Source organism: Phasianus colchicus, chromosome 5 (genome assembly GCF_987193195.1).
Source record: "Phasianus colchicus chromosome 5, bPhaCol1.hap1.1, whole genome shotgun sequence".
Taxonomy (NCBI): Eukaryota; Metazoa; Chordata; class Aves; order Galliformes; family Phasianidae; genus Phasianus; species Phasianus colchicus.
In genome coordinates this window covers 2,596,137-2,614,999 of record NC_143440.1, presented here as the reverse complement: position 1 = coordinate 2,614,999, position 18,863 = coordinate 2,596,137, and the positions used below count along the sequence as shown (strand labels likewise).

At 45.1% G+C, this 18,863-nt stretch overlaps 1 protein-coding gene across 9 annotated transcripts in view; it reads right to left on the bottom strand.

The window, feature by feature from the left end:
• Nucleotides 1-1,611: 1,611 nt before the first annotated feature.
• The window catches only part of BDNF (brain derived neurotrophic factor), a 50,706-nt gene continuing 33,454 nt past the window's right edge, over nucleotides 1,612-18,863 (bottom strand). For 8 of the 9 annotated variants that reach the window (XM_090140158.1, XM_090140161.1, XM_090140160.1 and 5 more), the window contains one exon: nucleotides 1,612-3,031. In XM_090140158.1, the coding sequence (XP_089996284.1) occupies nucleotides 2,270-3,031 (762 nt within the window). In that variant the 3' untranslated portion in view covers nucleotides 1,612-2,269. Of the gene's footprint in view, nucleotides 3,032-18,558; nucleotides 18,799-18,863 lie in introns of those variants that run through there. The other variant, XM_031607206.2, reaches the window with a different exon arrangement.

Genomic DNA, 18,863 nt, shown 5'->3' with positions numbered 1-18,863 from the left:
TTACTGCCACCAAAACACACCTGTGAGTTGGGCTACCACTGCCCCATCTCTCCGCAGCAGTTTAGAAACACTGCTGAGAACAACAGCACCCAAGCGACGTTCAGGTTATTAAAGGATTATAGGTGGATTATAATATGCATAAACATACTGGCTACAGAAAAATTAATTTTTTCTCTCACCACAAGCGTCCAGTTTGCATAAGGAACAGCTGAAGCTTGGAGACATTTCAGTAAGATTTTCTTAATTCCTGATTTTTAGGTGGGAATGCCTCAAGTAGGTCACATAATGTTCTCTTCTTGGTCACAGCCCAGCAAACACGCAGCCAATACAACATCTAAAATTCTTTTTACAGTGAGGATGACTCTACTTTGACGTTCCTAGCAAAGGGAAGCCCCTTTACCCTAAGAAGAAACCACTTGCTTTGAAGGTAGCGATGCCAGCTCACAGAAGCTAGCAGATAGGGTTTCTACTAGGAGCGACATGAATTCTGTGTTAAATATATTCTTCACAGGAGATCATTACGGGGGATGATATTTCAAGTTAGCTTTGCCCAGTCCAGCTTTTAATTAATTTCCACAGACAGACCGACCAAGGCAGATTTCTCAATAGTTATGTCTTCTAGCATTCCCCTCTTTGCTCAAGCTACTTTGTCTAGAGGATTTACAAATACGGCATCTATCTTTAGTGAGCTCACTAATGAGCTATTTCTGCCTCTCCACCCACTGCATCCAGATAAAGTGCTGTGCCCAGCTCTGAAGCTTACAACCTGCCTTTTTGGAACTACTTCTGTCTAGCTCATTAGAGCAGTAGCACAGGGCCTAGTAAGCATGTCAGAACCAACCGAAGCAGATGTGAAGCCAACTACTCCAGCCCTCGCTCTCCACTTACTTTTAATGCCAATTCTTGTTTCACGAAGGCTGACAGTAGAAGCAGACATGCAGGTTAAGCGTTGACTGCCTCCATCTCTGGCTGTCACACAGGACTCTGGGACTAGCAGACATATTCTGGAACACAAAGGCTGCGTGCACCACGTGTGCAGGGCACAGCTTTCCCCCCATGAGGAGATGCACAGGACCAAGTTCAGTGCCAACTACAATCTGGACAGCCTGAGTCAAACCAAAACACTTCCTCACTACTGAACTGACCAAGCTCTCCAGTGCTGTTGACCTCCCTCTGATTCACTGGGGAGGGTTTGAGACCCTATGCAATTGACACCACTGCCAGGCTTCACTATGGTTTAGGTCCAAGCACAGTCATATTACATTGTTATCGCTGCTCTCAACACTCCATAGAGTATTTCCTACGTGAAAAGCTCCAGATGTGTGCTGAGTGAAATATTCTGAAGCTCACAGTCAACTTTCTTTAAGAGAGGAAAGGGGAGGGGACCCCAAACACAAACAAATATGGTATAAAGAAAGGCAAGTCTCAAAAGACAACGACTTAATAAAAAATAACCCGGCAAAGCATGTTGACAGACAGTTAACTAAGTGCTGCCTTTAAGCCTGAAGTTCAGCAATGTGAAGTGGAACATCACCATTCTTTTTCAGTTGCCTCTTTTTATTTATTTTTATCAGTAGTAGTTGGATTGCTATTGCAAACACCTTCACAACATACAAGAAACAAATTTGTCTTTAATCCAGAATAAGGTAATGTGGTTTTTTTTTTTTTGTTCTTTTTCCCAAATCTGATGGGAGTTCAAAAATAAGAGAAACAGTAAAACTATGACAACAGCACCTTGACATTGTTTTAATTCCAACGCTATCAGAAGGTAAAAGCAGTAAACAGATATAATACTAACAGGAATAAAGATACTTACTGTCTAAAATGTAAACGGAATGTTTTGGTTCAATTTATTTTTCTGAAAGAGGACAGTTTATCATCAATTCACAATTGAAGCAGCATGCAATTTTAATCTTTTTTTTTTTTAAATCTTTTTCTGTTTTCAATTCTTGGCAACGGCGACAAACCACAACGTTATCGAGGAATGTAATGCAGACTTTTTAGTTTGTTTGCTTTTTTTCTTTTTTTTTTTCCTCTTTTTTTCCTTTTTTTTTTTGTTTTTAATTTGTGCGCAAATGACTTTGACTTTTGTTCCCTTTCAGGTCATGGATATGTTCAATAAATAGATTGTGGAATCACTGTACTGTATAAACTTCAGTTATACATGCAGTCCATAAAATTATTTTTTTTTTACTGAATAATTTACCCTGTTATGTATATATACAAATAGATAATTTTGTCTCAATATAATCTATACAACACGAGCCCACTATCTTCCCCTTTTAATGGTTAATGTACATACACAGGAAGTGTCTATTCTTATAAACCGCCAGCCAACTCTCTTTTTGTTATCCATGGTGAGAGCTCTCACGTAAGACTGGGTAGTTCGGCACTGCGAGTTCCAGTGCCTCTTGTCTATGCCCCTGCAGCCTTCCTTTGTGTACCCCTTGGGGTTGCATTTGGTCTCATAGAAGTATTGCTTCAGTTGGCCTTTAGGTACTGGGACTTTTTCAAGGACCGTGACGGTCGCGCCAGACATGTCCACTGCAGTCTTTTTCTCCGCCGCCGTCACCCACTCGCTCGTGCTGTCGCAGACGCTCAGTTCCCCACGGCGAGCTGGGTCAGAGTGACGCCGGACTCTCATGGACATGTTTGCAGCATCCAGGTAGTTTTTGTACTCCTCAAGCAGAAAAAGCAGCGGGGGTTCCAAAGGCACTTGACTGCTCAGCATGACTCGGGATGTGTACAAGTCCGCATCCTTGTTTTCCTCACTGGGCTGGATGTCCTGGTCCTCATCTAGAAGCTCCTCTATCACGTGTTCAAAAGTGTCCGCCAGCGACGTCAGTCCTCTTGAACCAGCGTTGGGCCCATTTAGGCTTTCAAGTGTCCCGTGGGTCCGAAGACCTGGGTAAGCCAAGCTGCCTTGTCCTCTTACACCAGCTTCTTTCATCGGGGCAGCTTTCATGCAACTGAAGTATGAGATAACCATAGTAAGGAAAAGGATGGTCATCACTCTTCTAACTTGGTGGAACTGTTAAGGACAAAAACAAGAAGAAAATTAACTTCAGAGGAACAAAGTTATCAAAATTCACCTAAACTGTCACGAGACATTATGCTTTTTCTGCAGAGACATACTGCATGCATGCATGCAGCTGCAACTCATTATCAGTGGAGAAGCATACTCTGGTACAAAGGTGTTTCTTCAACTTAGATTTCCAGATAAATCATAAGCGAAAACTTGGGCAACATTGATAATAGTGAGTCAGTTCATATGTGCCAACATCTTGCTGTGATAAGTATTAGATCAGATACTACACGAACTCCTTATTTACTGAATGATTACACCTATTTCAAGTAATAACAAGAGCAGAACTGCTGTTTAGCAACACAGCGTTTCAGCATTCAAAGGCAGCTTCGTAAGTGTGGAAGGCAAGATTCCTCTTTCAAGTGGAAAGGCAAATTTAATTTTTTTTTTTTTTTTTAAAGATCTCTCTATGCCAAGAATAGTTAAATCCACAAGAAACAGAACAGCACCAGGATAAATTGCATCTGTATTTTAAAAGCAATCCTCAAAGCACAGGAAGAGGCCATACACCTCTGAGGTCTCACCGGGTCAATCCCTCAACTAAAAGTAGAAGGTATGTACACAAATATAGAACAAGAAAATGATGCAGGACTGTGTGCTTGTAACCCTACTAAATTGGAGCTGGAAAGATTGCCTGCATCATGTGAATGCCAGGGGAAGGACGTACTGGATTACAGCACTGATAAAGTGCTTGCTATACTGAAATGACAGCACCAGGACCAGCGTGCTGCGTTTCCCCAGAGCCCCACATCAGCTATTCTCAATGGGCAAAGCACGTATTTTAAGCCTAGGGCTCCCCATGAAAACTGACAGCATGGCCAGGCCACGCCACACCGCCATATTTGAACAAAGAACAGCTTGCCTTGTTTCTCACACGTTCTGCCTCCAGTTCTGGATCATGTTAGGGGCCATGCCTTGAGGCTTATCAGTTGGCTGGGCTTTTCCTTGTTGAGCACAGAGGGACAGCATCAGTAAGAAAACTCCTCACCAGCTTTGGGATTAGCAAAACTCATTCCTACCAGCACTCCAAACAGTTTGGGCTTGCACAACTGCAGCTACTCACGTGTTCTGCTAAGCCTCCATATGTTTCTCAGGGTAGAAATTGTTTCTTCCTGAAGAACAGAGGACGTACTTGGGATATGATCACAACGAGAGCCCCCCAAATCCTGCTGTGACACAGAGCAATACTTAGTCTGATCCCAAGTGCTACTACAACATCTATCATGTCCAGTTGTTATATTTCCCTCCTTCTATCTGCTCTCTCACCAGTTCTGCTTGCTAGAAAGCAATGGCATTGTTCACATTTTTGAAGCAGCAGCTAATGCTTGTTTCGTAGCTTTTGAAGTTCACTCGGAAGTACCTCATACTTGGCAGCACTCACTGGAGTAAATGCTATTTCTGTTTGCCAACAGGGTGCTATGTAAAAAGCCTTACTTCATCTCCTGCAAATATGTTATGGGAAACTAGTACTCATAAGACTCCAACATGGAAAGACAATCAATCACAAAACACACAAAGAAAATGAAATATGTACTAGAAAGGCAGTGCCTGACACGTGGGTCTCAAAGTCTACTTACTGAAGTGCTGGGGGGGTGCAGGGAATGAAAACCAACATTTTTTATGCCCATGCCCTCCCCTCAGCTACTAAGCCAAATTCTGGCTAAGAATCACCTCCTTCCCAGCACAACTTCACTTTCTTGCCTCCATCTCTTTTCCTGTTTAGAAGTGTTACTGTGGCATAGATTTATTAAGATTAAACAAACCTGACATCTGTGACTCATAGGAACACAGTGTTTGCTCTAACCATGCAGAACATTAATATTTTGCATATTTTTCATCCTGGGATTTTAAAAACACATTTTACAGGGAGCAGTATCAGATTTCTTCCTCAAAGGGAAGAAACAGACACTAGAGATGATTTACCACACAAGGAAAAAGGCTATCAGTCTTCCTTGGTCAAACGTGGAGAGGCATGACAGGAGGGAGACAGAGTGGTTTAGCGAGCATAAAAGGACAGAGCCAGTGGGAACAAGAATCATACATTCCCTCTTCTGAGAATTCTCAGAATTCTTTCGTATAAAAGGAAAATCAAAAGCCGTATTGCAACCTCTGACCACCAAAGCGCTGAACATAACACAGATCAGGCGGCTCCTAATCAAGTCGTCATCATTTTTATTAGAGTAGTGCCCAAAGGTCCCAGCCAATATCTGGACTCCAGAGGATGGATTCTGTCTGAGCACACGGGACCCAGAGGGCCGTCCAACATGACAGCAGCAGGACACAACACAGGCGGGACCGAGGCTAGCACAGAACAAACAGGAGCTTGCATCCATCACTTAAGTTTGCCTGTTGGAGGCTGAGTATTTGCTAAGTTAAGCCAAGGATACAGTGATTCCTGGAACAGGACACATCCTTCCCTATTATCACTGAACTGTTTATTTACGAGAGTAATGAACTTGATAGGATCCAGAGTGACTAAAATAGCAGAACTTCATTTGAGAGGAAAACTTAAAAGGAAGACAATATATGAAAAGCAGAGAGGTGCAGAGGAGCTCCATCAGGAGGCCCAGCATCCTCCAGCTTGCTGGCTGGTCACCAGATCTAGCAGCATTTTATCTCAGACATTAAATTAATCCTTCCTTAATTGGTTTTGCCCTCCATTTAGGAGGGAAACTGCTGTCAAGCTTGATCAATTTACATCACATCTGATGATATCTGACTGTTACTTTGTTAGGTACTATAAAAAAGCACAACTAGTCCTGAAAGCCAACAACTTTATAACAGATATCATTCACAAGAAGATGTGACCATCTTAAAAGCCACCCCTTTCCCTCCCACTTATATCAATAGAAAAGTATGTCAAAATATGGTTTAACAATGCAGACACATGGAATATCATTAGCAAGCAAACAGGGATACATCTTTGTATAGAAGTTGCAGACTAAGCTGAACAGCACAAGCAGGACATGAGAATATTCTCCTTTACAACTACTAGAGCCATATACATGGTCCCCAGGTTTTCCAACAAAATTATATTGAGTAAAATAATTAAACATCTCAGAAGCATCTTCATTCTAAAGGCCATGATTTCTACGAGAAGTTGCTCAGAATCTACTCATTTAAGATACTATGGCAGATTAAGACAAATCTCATGTGGATAGAAGCAGCCTTTGAGCTACTCATGAACAGACTTGTGGGTGTGCATGATTTCAGCTCTCACTTAGTGAGCAGAACTAATATCCCAGTGCAGCACTGGAAACAAACTGGACAGCATCTTCCAGTCCTTTTTCTTCTACTTGCCAACTATCAAATCTTTATTATACTGCGAAGATTGAAGGTGCTGGCTGTCTTGTTGCAATAGGTGCCTTACAAACTCCAAACACTGACAGATTATATACACCCCTCCAATCACAAGGCAGGGACCACATCACCTGCGTGGAAGTGGAAAGGGGTTGGAACACAGGACAAATCTGTGTTTTCCCATTTTCCAAGCATGCTCCTGCTGAACATCTATTTAAACAAATGTATGCTAGCTGCCTTGAGACTCAGCATTGAACAGCTTCCTCGGGTCACACAAGATGCCTGTCAGAAATGATGCTTAAGACCAGTTCCTTAAATGCTATCCATTCTCATGGCTGCCAGAGCATCCTTCCTCCTCTAATACAGCAATGAAGCTGAAGCAATGAAAACAGATCACCCACCACGGACCAGATCTCAGAAAGACATGACCTAGTTTGTACTTCAATAAAGTCCATACAATTACAGCTAGAATAAAGGCACATAACTGTGGCAGCAGTCTCCACTAATGGGAAGGAGGCTTGTTAAATGAAGGTCATGTCAATTACAGCTAGTTTACATATGCAGTCAATTACTTAGCTGCACTATTTACTTAGGTATTTAGCATTTAATGAGAACTCGCCAGCTAATTGTTTCATTTCATTATTTTTAGTTATTTCAAGCAGAAATCTAATGGCTTAACAGGTTCTATTTCCAGCAGAGAGACCTGAAGAACAACCGTGAACATGAACTTGCCTTTCTGCATCCTGATATGTGCCACGAAAGTTGAAAGGATTCTGAATCTATTCACTACTGAAAGTTATTTCATCTCCAGAAAAGGAGCATGCAGTGGAAAGTCAAATTAGCAGCAAGATAATCATTTTCTGCCTTGCCATTTTCTAAGACCTTTATACAGAAGTTCAGTTTACTAAATAGTACTGAATGGCAAAGGCACGAGTTCCTGCTCTATGCATCATTACTGGAGTGTGTGAACAGATACCAGAATGGGATGCATGTCAGCACATGCTTTACAAAGATTTAATGTACTGAGAACAAACAGCATTAACCTTTAATACATGCATAACTGGCTGTCTGACGCACTACGGTTATCCTCACAGCTATTCATGCCAACTATATAATTAATTTTTATTACTGAAAATAAAGCACCCCCCACACGCACACCTCTCATGTATACATACATACACAGGCACACCCTTGCCCAATTTGTATTCTTTAAGTTCACGAGGAAAAAAGTTCATATCAGAAAAAAAGAACGTAGACACTTTTTTTCTCCCCTCCTCACAAACCAAAACCAACCCAACACAATTCATCCCATGGACCAGAGGTGGGAAAGAACTCAAATACAGGATATTAATGCCACAGCATAACACCCTTGAACTTCCATAGAGTTCCACATCAGTTTCCTACAAACGTTCCTCATACCTTTCTGGGTGCACAAACAACAACACAAAGGGCACACTTGCTGCAAAACTCTCAGAAGGAACTCAGCTGCTCTTCACATGAGCAGACTAGCCAGGTTCTTCGTTACAAGTGTGCCTGCAGTTCACTTGGCAAAGTACAGGCCTGAAGCAGTTCCCAGCAGGATTTCTGTCAGCCAGATCTTGGACCCAAGCTGCCCACACCAGGAAAAAGGCACAGTAAATTCTGGCAGTCTGCACAGGCGAAGGAACAGCAGGCCAGGCTCACAGATGGTATCAGAGCTTTCAGAGAGACAACACCCATAGAAGAGAACAGATGTGCACTATTTTTAGACATTTACAATGGGAATTGCTGGGAGAGCCCGTGGCAAACACACACTGCTTTTCCAGCTGTTTGTACAGCATCCCACAGGAGGGGCACCCCAACTGCATGGGGTTTGTGGTCTTCACTGCAAACAAACTCAGCTCTAAAAGGGGACCGTGTGTTTGCCACATCAAGCTATACAGGGAAAGCCCTCTTCAAATAGCAGCTACCAGCAGGTTTATGCTCACCAGGAGTAGCTTGGGGAGGGTAACATGCCATCCATAGTCCTATTGCCATACCAGAAACACCAGACAGCAGGGAGAAGGATTCCAAGTCTGAGACCTTAGCATTAGCAAATTCCAGGTTGAGAATTCACACCGCTTTCCAAGCCTGAAATCAAGCTGTTCTAGAGAATTTGCTGTGATACGTTCATGCCACTTCTACGTTCATTCAGAAGTAACATTACATGACTTATGTGAACTTCAAGTTCACCTAGACATTATCATATAAAAAAATCTAAACCCACATAAAACAACTAAACAAAAAGCCAACTACAAAACCATTCAATGAAATTATTACTCCCTGCCAAGATACTATCTAGATCCTCCACAAAAGCAAATAATTACAGTTCTCCAAAATCATTCACTCCAATTTCCACTAGAGCTTTACACAATGCTAACCCAACCTGTGCATGAAAGAATATTAGGGCAGAGTCTCAGACCTTGGTGCAACATTTGTGGTTTGCCTTCCATTTTACTATGGCTCTTTGGTATGCAACGCTGTGCTGAATCATCACAGGATAATGCTATTCTGCCAAGTACATGCATGAAGCTCCCACTGTAGTCGAGGATAACTGGCATTTGAAAGCAGGAACAGAATGGAGCACGTTGCAGGCAAACTAGCATGAGCTGGATCCTTTGTACTGTGACATGTGTCCAGCAGTCCTCCAACAACCCAGAAGCTGCTGTACCAGTTAAGCTCGCATCTTACAAGCGCCTATAAACTACTGAACAGCATGTAAAGGATCCCACGCACCCATCAGCTCTGCTGCAAGTGGCAAGTTTCGCAGGACCTATAGAAAATCATGCACTCAACGTGAACATAGGAGAAGCTCAGCCAAGGAAAAGCAATGGTTAAGAAGTTAAAGCATCAGACAGTTGCCCATGGTTGGGGTAGACAGTGCCTCCCCTACAGCAAGGGCTATACCCACTTATTTTGCAAGATACGTACCTTTGCTGAATCCCTGTCTGTGTGTGGCATTGCTGTAAGGGAATACCTTGCTTTTAGCCATAGTCAGTCCTTGAAACAAAGCTGATCAGCACTGTGATGTGTATGAACCAGAAACTGGAAATGCCTGTTGTCAGACTCCTGACAGGTATTAACAATATGCCTGCTTCGCCAGTAGTGTTATCAGTCATCTTTTGGCTGCCTGCCCTCATGTGCAGACTTTTCTCAACACACGCTCAATCCAGTTGTTAGCACAGCATCTCTGTGGAAATATTTTCCCTACATGAACAAGGGATACAAGGTACCAGAACACCTAGGAGTACTAGAATCCAAAGTTACACAAGAACTAGCAGACCAGGAGGAGAAATCTCTAAGTTCACAAAGCCACCCCAATATATGTTAATGGAATAATGGACAGCTTCTATTTAACTGCCATTATTTTATTTAAACACCATCGGATGGGTCAGCAACCCAACCCATCTCACTAGGCAGCCAGCCCTGCACCTGTCCTGCTGTAAGGACTACTTTGGAGATAGCACTGTGTCGTGAAGTTAATGTATCAGCTTAACTACTGAAAACCCTGTGGCAAGAACTGCTGTCTTCACCACTGATGCTTTATTTTGACAATGCAGAATCACAGCTTTCAAAGCATTGTAATTTTCAGCCTGTTTTCCCCCTCTGTGAGATTTCATGTTGAAACAAGACTTCTGCTATCACTGTCGGATTCTCTGTTCGTAAGCAACTTTAAAAATTCGGGGGGCCAGTTTCAACTGGATGTAGAGGGACACAAGTTTCATAGGCAACACTACTTCCACAGTCCTCTAGCTGGCAAGCCAGTGGCTGAGACCACTCAAATAAGCTTTCTCCTCCATCCCTAGTTGGGCAAGCCTTAATGGCACAGTTGCCAAGCAAGAAGAGAGCAGCACATGGGTTTTCCGACCTACATATTTACAACACTGCTTTGTTGCTTCCACTTCGAATTTTGTATAGGAAAAGAGCCTGGAGTTGTTAGAAGGGGTGAGGAAGTGTATCTGACAAAGATGCAAACGTCAGAAAACAAAGTTCAGTAGTTGCACTGCTCCAGATCCGGACATCTTATTAGAACACAAGGAAAAAGAGAAGTAAAACCTGCAGCCTTGCAGGAAGAATTATCAACCTCCTGCCTTTTCACAGTTGTATAATGGTGTAATCTCTTGCCCAGAGGAATATTATACTGTGACTTGTGTGAACACGGGCATTAGGTTGTTCCACCCCCCCAGATTAAAGTGAAGTTTACCTGACTGATGACTTCTCTTACCAGGCATTAGATTGGTGGCATCATGGGAAGTTATTTTGATGAGAGCTGCTGAGGCTCACTCAAGCAGTACATATTCCAGCAGACCTAATTCTGGCACACGCAGTCACTGCCTGGTATAAATCCACAGCGCTCTATTCATAGATTTGTACCAGCTGTGAAGTCGGCCCAACATTTATGCAGTCATAAAATCAGATGGGGCCATCACCTAGACTATAGCTAATATCTCTATCAGAACAACGTGCAACAGGTTTCAGCAGAACAGCTTCCACACGCTCCCGACTCCCCAAGGATATGCACATATTTAGGATTAATTACACTTTAAAGAGGAAGAAAGAAAGTTTCCTAGGTGTGCAGCCTAGCTCCCCCCTTCCCCCACCAACATAAGCACACAAATAGCCCAGACATGCCTATAAACAAAAGTATGCAAAACCCAGGCCAACACAATCCAACTTCCCTCCACTCCACGCTAGGGTGTTTTGTTTCAGATACTCACACCCCCAACAGAACAAAGTCTTAATGCTGCCAGCATACAGTCCTCACTGTAAGAGCCCTTAAGCTCCAAAGGGTGGGCTCATAGATGGGATTTCAGTAATTAGACATTCCTCTATGAAAACTTCAATACCTGTCCCTTCACATAAGCAGATCCTGCTGCCCTGCAGGGAAGGAGAGCCTCTCTTCAAATAGCTGGGAGTAGGGGGAGGAAGCAGAAAGTCAGAGAAACAAAATTACTCCGTCTGTAGAAAGCAGCTAGCTGTTCTCCCTCTCCCAAGCCTCTGCATAGCACTGAAGATCCTCCAAATTACTATCCTATCCAAAATGAAATGCCTTATCAGATACGAACAATAGATTTACATGGGGAGTGACAAGCTTGGAGAAGTTGAAAGAGAAGAGAGACCTGGTACTTACACTGCTGAGTCTCCGGTCATACAACACTTCTTACAAAACAGACTGTCAGAGCTTCACAAGTGCTTTGCAAACACAGAATCTCAGCACACTTAGGTGAGGAGAAACCACATTCAAAAGCCTATTTTCCTACTGGGTAGGCTGAAGCACATGACAAAACTTAACTTTCCTCAGGTTGCACAGCAAGTCACTGGCAGACCAGAGAACATGAGAGCTCCTGCTCCCAATCCCTTGCTTCTGCCCCTACAGAGCTACCTTAATCGTATGCATCATTCACATATTTTGCAAGTCTCTCTACAGTAAATTCCATATCTAACCCAGGAAGAGGTAGGGCAGCTGATTAAAACCTTAGGGATATTATTTAGGATACATATGCTAGCTCACTTCCATCTGTGTTGTTAATTAGTTCCTGACTGTAGGTTAAATGTAGGGCATGTTGTCACGAGCCTAAGGTGGGGTGGCAGGACCTCCTGCCATTGCCATATGGCTTTTTGTTTCTTCTTTCATTCTTCAGCTTTGAGCCTCATGCTTCTAATTTGTGGGCTCAACCATTGTGTAACAAACAACAAGAAAAGGTAGAACTGTTTCTGTTAATGCAGAAATATTATTCACCACCAAAACCTCTAAGAGGTTTGATTTGAAATGCATCATCCAGAAGCTGCTTTTACCCAGAAGTTTGCTATGAAATTCAGGAAATAGCTATTCTCATGAAGTAGGTATTGACCAGCCCTAGAAATGCAAAACAGGCAGCTTGCCAGGAACCAAAGGTCAGCCTTAACTTGGATAAAATAGCAATGAGCAAAGCCATCCTACGCATAAAACATACAGAGACTCCTTGTACAGGGGGGGAAGCCATTAGAGCAGACTCACCATGATGATAAATAATAAAAATGTTAAAAGAAAAATCTACTTCTGGACACTAGCAGTGACACCTCCACACATGCATCTTTTTGGGTAGAAAACACGAAAGGCTCGGGATGGTCCTGGTCAAACATGCAGGTCATGTTTCAAAGTATGTCTGAACAAGACAAGATACGCAGGGCATCGACGATTCACCCTCACTCATTTTCCAGCGAGCACAACTTGAATAACAACAGCTCTGGTGATGGTTTACAACGGAAGAATTGCTCCAGAGTGTTTATCTTACAGTAGAAATCAACGTTATTTACTGTATTTCCTAGCTGCCATTGCATAGCTGGCCTTTCATTAGCCAAAGGCTGGGGAAATGATTTGTGTTACACCCAGACACAGGACTTCCAAATTTTCCCAACAGTTACAGGAGTCACAGCAAACTAAGGGAACACCTGTGTTGAACAATTCTGATTAAGAACCAGCTGACGTGAGCTCATGCTGGAGGATTACAGAACTCAGGACATCTCACTCAGGCTCGTCAGACTTGGAGATAGACCTCTTTGTAGGTGCTGACCTGTAAGTATTTTCTTCCTAACTCCTAATGGAGGTATGTGAAATTGACTGACATATCCTTTTCAAACAACCTTGCTCATCATTACTGCTACTTTTGCAGTTAAAACTGCAGAGAAGGGTTGCACTGAGGGCAGCAGAAATTAATCATTAATCGCAAATAAAAAAAAGAGAACAGGACTTGAAATGAGTCTTCCAAAGAAACCAGCTTTTAAATCCAGATGCCAATCATGAGCTTGTGAGGAGAAAGCTCATTTTCAGACTTTATGCTAATCATTACATCAAATTTCTATTGCTGCAAGTAGATGCAAAGAAGCACCTGCTTATCTTTATCTTTGCATCACTTCATGGGCAACAGCTTGCATGCACCATACCAGTACCCTGTTGTTGTAATGAGAAGTTGAACAGCCTTCTTTGCCTCCCAATAAAAACAGCCTTTCTTCACCAATCTGCAGGACATTAGATACCAAAAAAAAAAAATCATGACACTGACATAAACCATTACGCTTATACCTTCAAAACCAGACATAGAGAACCTTGGTAGTGTTTATATCTCATTTTGGTTCAATCCATTAAAAAAAATAAAAGGCAATTGTGATGTTCAGCAGCAGACCTACCCCACCACAGTCCTGGCACAGGTTCTGGTTAAGTCACCCTTGCCAGCTTAACCTCGTTACCAGCTTTGCCTCCCCCTTGGACTTGTGCTGGTTTTCAGTACAAATTCTATCAAACAGCATTTCTCTCCTGGCATTTAAAGCTCAAATTGGATTATCAACTCAAAAGGAATGTAAATACCAAGTGAACATCCAAGTCTTAATGCAGGCAGCCAGCAGGCACAATTATCTAGAAACACCACAAAACTCAGTTCCATCACTCATCCCAGCAATGCCCATGCAGTTCTTCACTGTGGTGGCAGCAATGATGAAAAGTAGGTTGGTTTCCTTACTAATCCAGCCCTTGAATCAAGTTCAGATTCCATTTCTTTTTGTTTCATTCTATCAAATACTGAACTCACTGAGGGAACCACGTCCAGCGTAAGGAAAGGTAAACTAAACCATATGGATATTAAATGTTGCACCAAGCTTAGAAAGTAAATGGCATAACAGACTAAGGAATTCAGAGATCATAACCTTTAATTCCTCGATCTAGGAAAAAAAAAAAAAAAGCCTGCATTTCTCCAGGAGCTGTTATGTTTAAAGAAAGCAGTGTTTTGATCACGTTAGATAAGGCATAACATATGCTAGAGTTGAGAGAAGATTATGTTCAACTCTTTTATAAGATACAGGATGCAGCAAAATGCAGTAAAGTAAAAGGGACTCTAGTCCTGTTCTTATTATTACAGCCTTAACTGCAGCAACATGCTTGGAGTCTTTCACATGCTGAGTTAATCAGGAGCATACAACTGCACTTTGCCGAGTTTCTCAATCATTTCCCAGAACCTTCTTGCCATACTACATGTATCTAAGTGCCTACAAGCCTACTTACAGCCCACTGACTGAGGAGGGGAGGCAGTTTGGATGCCAAACTCCAGGTGAACAGAGGGTAGTGTTATACACGTGAGGGAATACATTAGTTTGGTACAAAAACTCTCTCCCTGTAGCATATGAGTCCGCAGTTGCTTCCTTACTTGAAAGGCAAACACTCCTGTGCCACAGCACCTGATTTCTCAAGGGACAACTCAGTTCCTACATACAGAACACTTATTCTGATCTACTTTACACCAACAGATTTAAAGCATTTTAAGAAATTACCAAAAGTACCACCTGGAAAGATAGGCAGTATGCATAAGCAATAAAGGGTTTGTATTTACTAAGTTACACAAGTTGGAAGTCCTTAGCTCCTACTGATGTTTGCCTGTGTTGGCTTTCTAAGTCTGCTGGGCATTTTGACTGCTGTAAATCCAGTTATTTTAAGAGCCCATAAATAATTGCACATGAGATTATGAGTTTACTGACTAAAAAAAGGCACACTGACTGTCCTTATAACCAGTTCCTGGGAAACTGGTTAAGGAACAATGCTTATTTTGCTCTCCCAAATGCAGTCTGCTGTTGCAAAAAAAAAAATAATCACCTACAAAACATACAAATAGGGGTTATTAGCAACCTGGCTCATTGCAACTGCCCAGGCACAGAGGAAGGGCCAGCCATAGCAGCGTGTTGTAACACAGATCTCTAGGTGGCGGTAGCTGCTCAGATTTTAAGATACCAAGAGATGCTTATCTCAAATTTAGCAACCAGTATTCCTCCCATCCTCCTAGAACTGCCTTTCCTAATTTGCAATGTGACCCCCCTTCCCCCTCCCCCATTTCTTCATAATTTATAGTAGTCTGAAGCTGAGTCACAAGGATTTCTGCGTTTTCCTAACCAAGTGCACAAGAAAAGAAATGAAGTGCCAAAGTATTGAGGTAATTTATAGCGTAAAGCATCGAGAGCTTCTAGTCGATCAAAGGACTCAGGGAAACAAACATAAGAACAATCATGCCTTCTGTTCTATACAAATGCCACGGCCAGAAATAACTGCCCTAATTAACTGGTTTCAAACTGACTTCTCTGAAAGATAGGAGATTCTTACTGAGAAAAGCATACCACTGCTACAGCCTTATGGCAGCTGTCACTGGGGCATGGAAATTCACTAAATGAAGCTTCCTTTTGCTTTCTCGAGTTGTCCACGGCACTCATCTTCAGACAGCTGTATCCAGTTGTGATGCCTAAATTACACTGTAATGGGACCTTCTGCTACCATTACTACCAGGGTTACTGCAGGATTACAGTCACGTCAAATCAGCATCATCCCAGCCAGCTCCCAAGTTGTAAGTGGTAAAAATTTGGTGAGGTGAAGTTGGTTTTTCTTTCTGCAAGACAGCTGACTATTATGGGGTATATCTGTAGTGTCTTCAGTACTCCAGGCTGCTCTGACTAGCTGGTGATGGTTGCAGTTGAGCACAGCAGCTGAATTCTACTGACCTATTGTCAAGTGATAATAGGCCCTGAAAGCTGAAGAGGAGAAAATATGACACTGATCCTGCCTACACTTTAGGTACAGGACTATTTGACCTGTTCTGCATGGAACAGAATGAAAACAGCATGCGACAGCTCAGAGCCCATACCTGTAAGCAACATGGCCAGCGTAAGCACACTGACCACAACACAATGGCTACCCAATTTACACACACTTGTACCTCCCAAATTCAAACACTACATCCTTCGCTAGTGTTTCCAAACCAAGTAGCATGAGCGTTTACTGTAATAACATGTAAGCCTAAAGCACCATTGCAGAGTTTCCAGTGCTGCCTAGCAAGATCTGTTTAGTTTTTGTACTGAGGAGCTCTTGCCAGGGACCAGGGCTGCATGAACGGCGATCCCTGCCCCACACAACTCACACAGCCAACATCAGTGTGCACAGGAATCAATAGGATCCATGAGCTGATCAACAGCAGGCAGCCCCATCCCAGCCCGTCCATGGGGCAGCCTGCTCAGCTGGCATCTGTGCCACCTCCTAATGGTGTGTGGTGGGGAACAAGGGCGTTATTACACACGGCACCTTCCTGATTGGAAACAAAAGCAGTGGGTTGTGGCGTTACCACATTTCAGTAACACACAGAAATAGCTTCGCATCAGTGCTTTTCAAAGGGTGTTCACAGCTAAGTACTAGCAGGAATGCCAGTATATGGACTGATCTAAGAAATGATTGAGAGTTTCCTAATTAAGCAGCAATTTAGCTATTCAGGAGGAACCGAGTGCTCACAACATACGCTCGAGTGCAGGTCAAGACAAGTTTGTAATTAACCTATTAAAAGCACATATCCCCTTCTAGTGGAGCCTCCACCAGCTCACACAATGCCTAACGCAGGATTTCTGGCACAGGCACACACCACGTTCTTAGAACAACATTTCAGCCTTTCACATGAGCCAGGAAGGCAGACCCAGGAAACACGAGTGAATGGCTAATCTCGAAGCAGGCTCACGCACGGAAGCAATGCCATGGTCTCACCCTCAGGAGCTGCCTTTATGCCTGCTCCCTGGCACACAGCTATTACTGAGCTGGAGATGCAATGTGCTCTGCTTCCCTCCCTCCAGCAGTGGAGCAACAGTTGCAGGAAGTACTAAGGGCAGTGCACAGGCTTTTAACTGCAGCTGCTTTCACTTCAGCATCGTCACTGCGCGCAAAGCTTTAAAGAAAAAGAACAGATCCTTCTTTGCCACTACATCCTTCCACATTTTAATGCATCTCTGGAACGCTACACCTCATAGTATTCCAGTGTTCTGTAGTACTACAGCACCATGCCTTTGCTTTTAGAAGCACTCTGCTTGAAATCGAACTTTTCCAGATTAGCTTCCGAGATAAAAGCCATTTCCCTTTCTCCTCTGCTATCTCCCTTATCACACCTGGATTATTCCAATGCGGTGTCCACACTCCTCCTGACCCGCTTACCCTAATTTCACCGCCCCAGAGTGCTGCCAGGCAGCAGCCCAGCACGCCAGTGGGCTGAGCAGGCAGCACGCTGCTTACAAATGGATTTCCCCAGCCGAGGTTCAATGGAGCTGAACATTAAGCAGTAGTACTACAGCGGAAAATTGCTGCCTGGTATAGCATCCTGCAGAAAGCCTCTGAACTCAGCAATTACAGAATCACAGAATGGCCAGGGTTGGAAGGGACCTCAAGGACCATGAATCTCCAACCCCCCTACCACACGCAGGGCCACCAACCTCCTCATTTCATACCAGCCCAGGCTGCCCAGGGCCCCATCCAACCTGGCCTTGAACACCTCCAGGGATGGACGGGGCATCCACAGCCTCTCTGGGCGATTCTCAGCCAGCAAGCGGCCGAAGCTGCCACCGGCTCCTTTCAGGTGCAGCCAGCGAGCTAGGGGGCAGGGCAGCGGGGCAGCAGCCGGGGCCGACGAGGGAGAGGGGCTGGGCTGACACGACGAGCTCTCGGCAGCCCATCCCCGTCGAGGCGAGGGGCCCAGGCTGGGCACACCGCCCTGCGCTCATCGCGCCATGAATTAAAGATGACTCAAACGCCGAGGAAAAATGTATCGCCGGGATAGGTTCCTCGCATTCATTAGAACCGCGTTACTAGAAATATAAATAAGTAATGGCTATCGATCCCGCGATAGCGGTAACCTCGGAACTAAGCGGAGCGGAACGCTCAGCTCAGCGCACGGCGCGGTTCCGACGCCGCCCCCGCAGCCGCACCGCAGCGCTCGGGCCGCGAGGTGGGGCCGGGCGGGCGTCCCGCGCTCCCGTCGGGCGGGCGGCGAGGACGCCGCGCTGCCGGCGCAGGAATGCCGCTAGCGGCGGGCGGCGTGCCGGGCATTCCGGCGGCGCCGGCGTCCAACAAGTGTCTCCCTCCCGGCCCCGCGGCGCTCCCCGAAGGGCCGCCACCTCCGTCGCGCGCCCGCCGCCAGGGGGCGCCACGCAACGCCCCACGGCCGCGCCCGCGCGGGGTCCGCGCGCTCCGCCACGCGCCGCGCTCCGCCGCCGTCGGGGCAGCGGCGGGAGGCGGCTCGGGGCCGGCAGGTGCCCGACGCGGCGGCCCCCTCCCCGGCACGGCACGGCCCGCCTGCCCGGCCCCGCAACTTTCTCGGCGGGGCGCCGCGTACCTCCGTCGTCCACACAAAGGCTGGCCGCTCCCCTCCGGGCAGTCACATCCTCTCGCGGGCGCCCGGTGCCTCCAGCCGCCTTCCGCCGCCCCGGCAACGCAGGCGGCGGCGGCTCAAGTGTCTCATCAAAGCTTGATGAGGGGCGGGAGGGCAACCGAGCGGTAGCCGCCCAGCACCCAGCCCGGCCGCCTCCCTCCTAACCGAGCGGAGCCGCGCCGAGCTTCGCCCCCCGCCCGGCGCCTGGGCCAGCGGAGCGGCAGCCGCCCGCCTCGCGCTGCCCCGCTTAAAGGCTCCGCGCCGCCGCC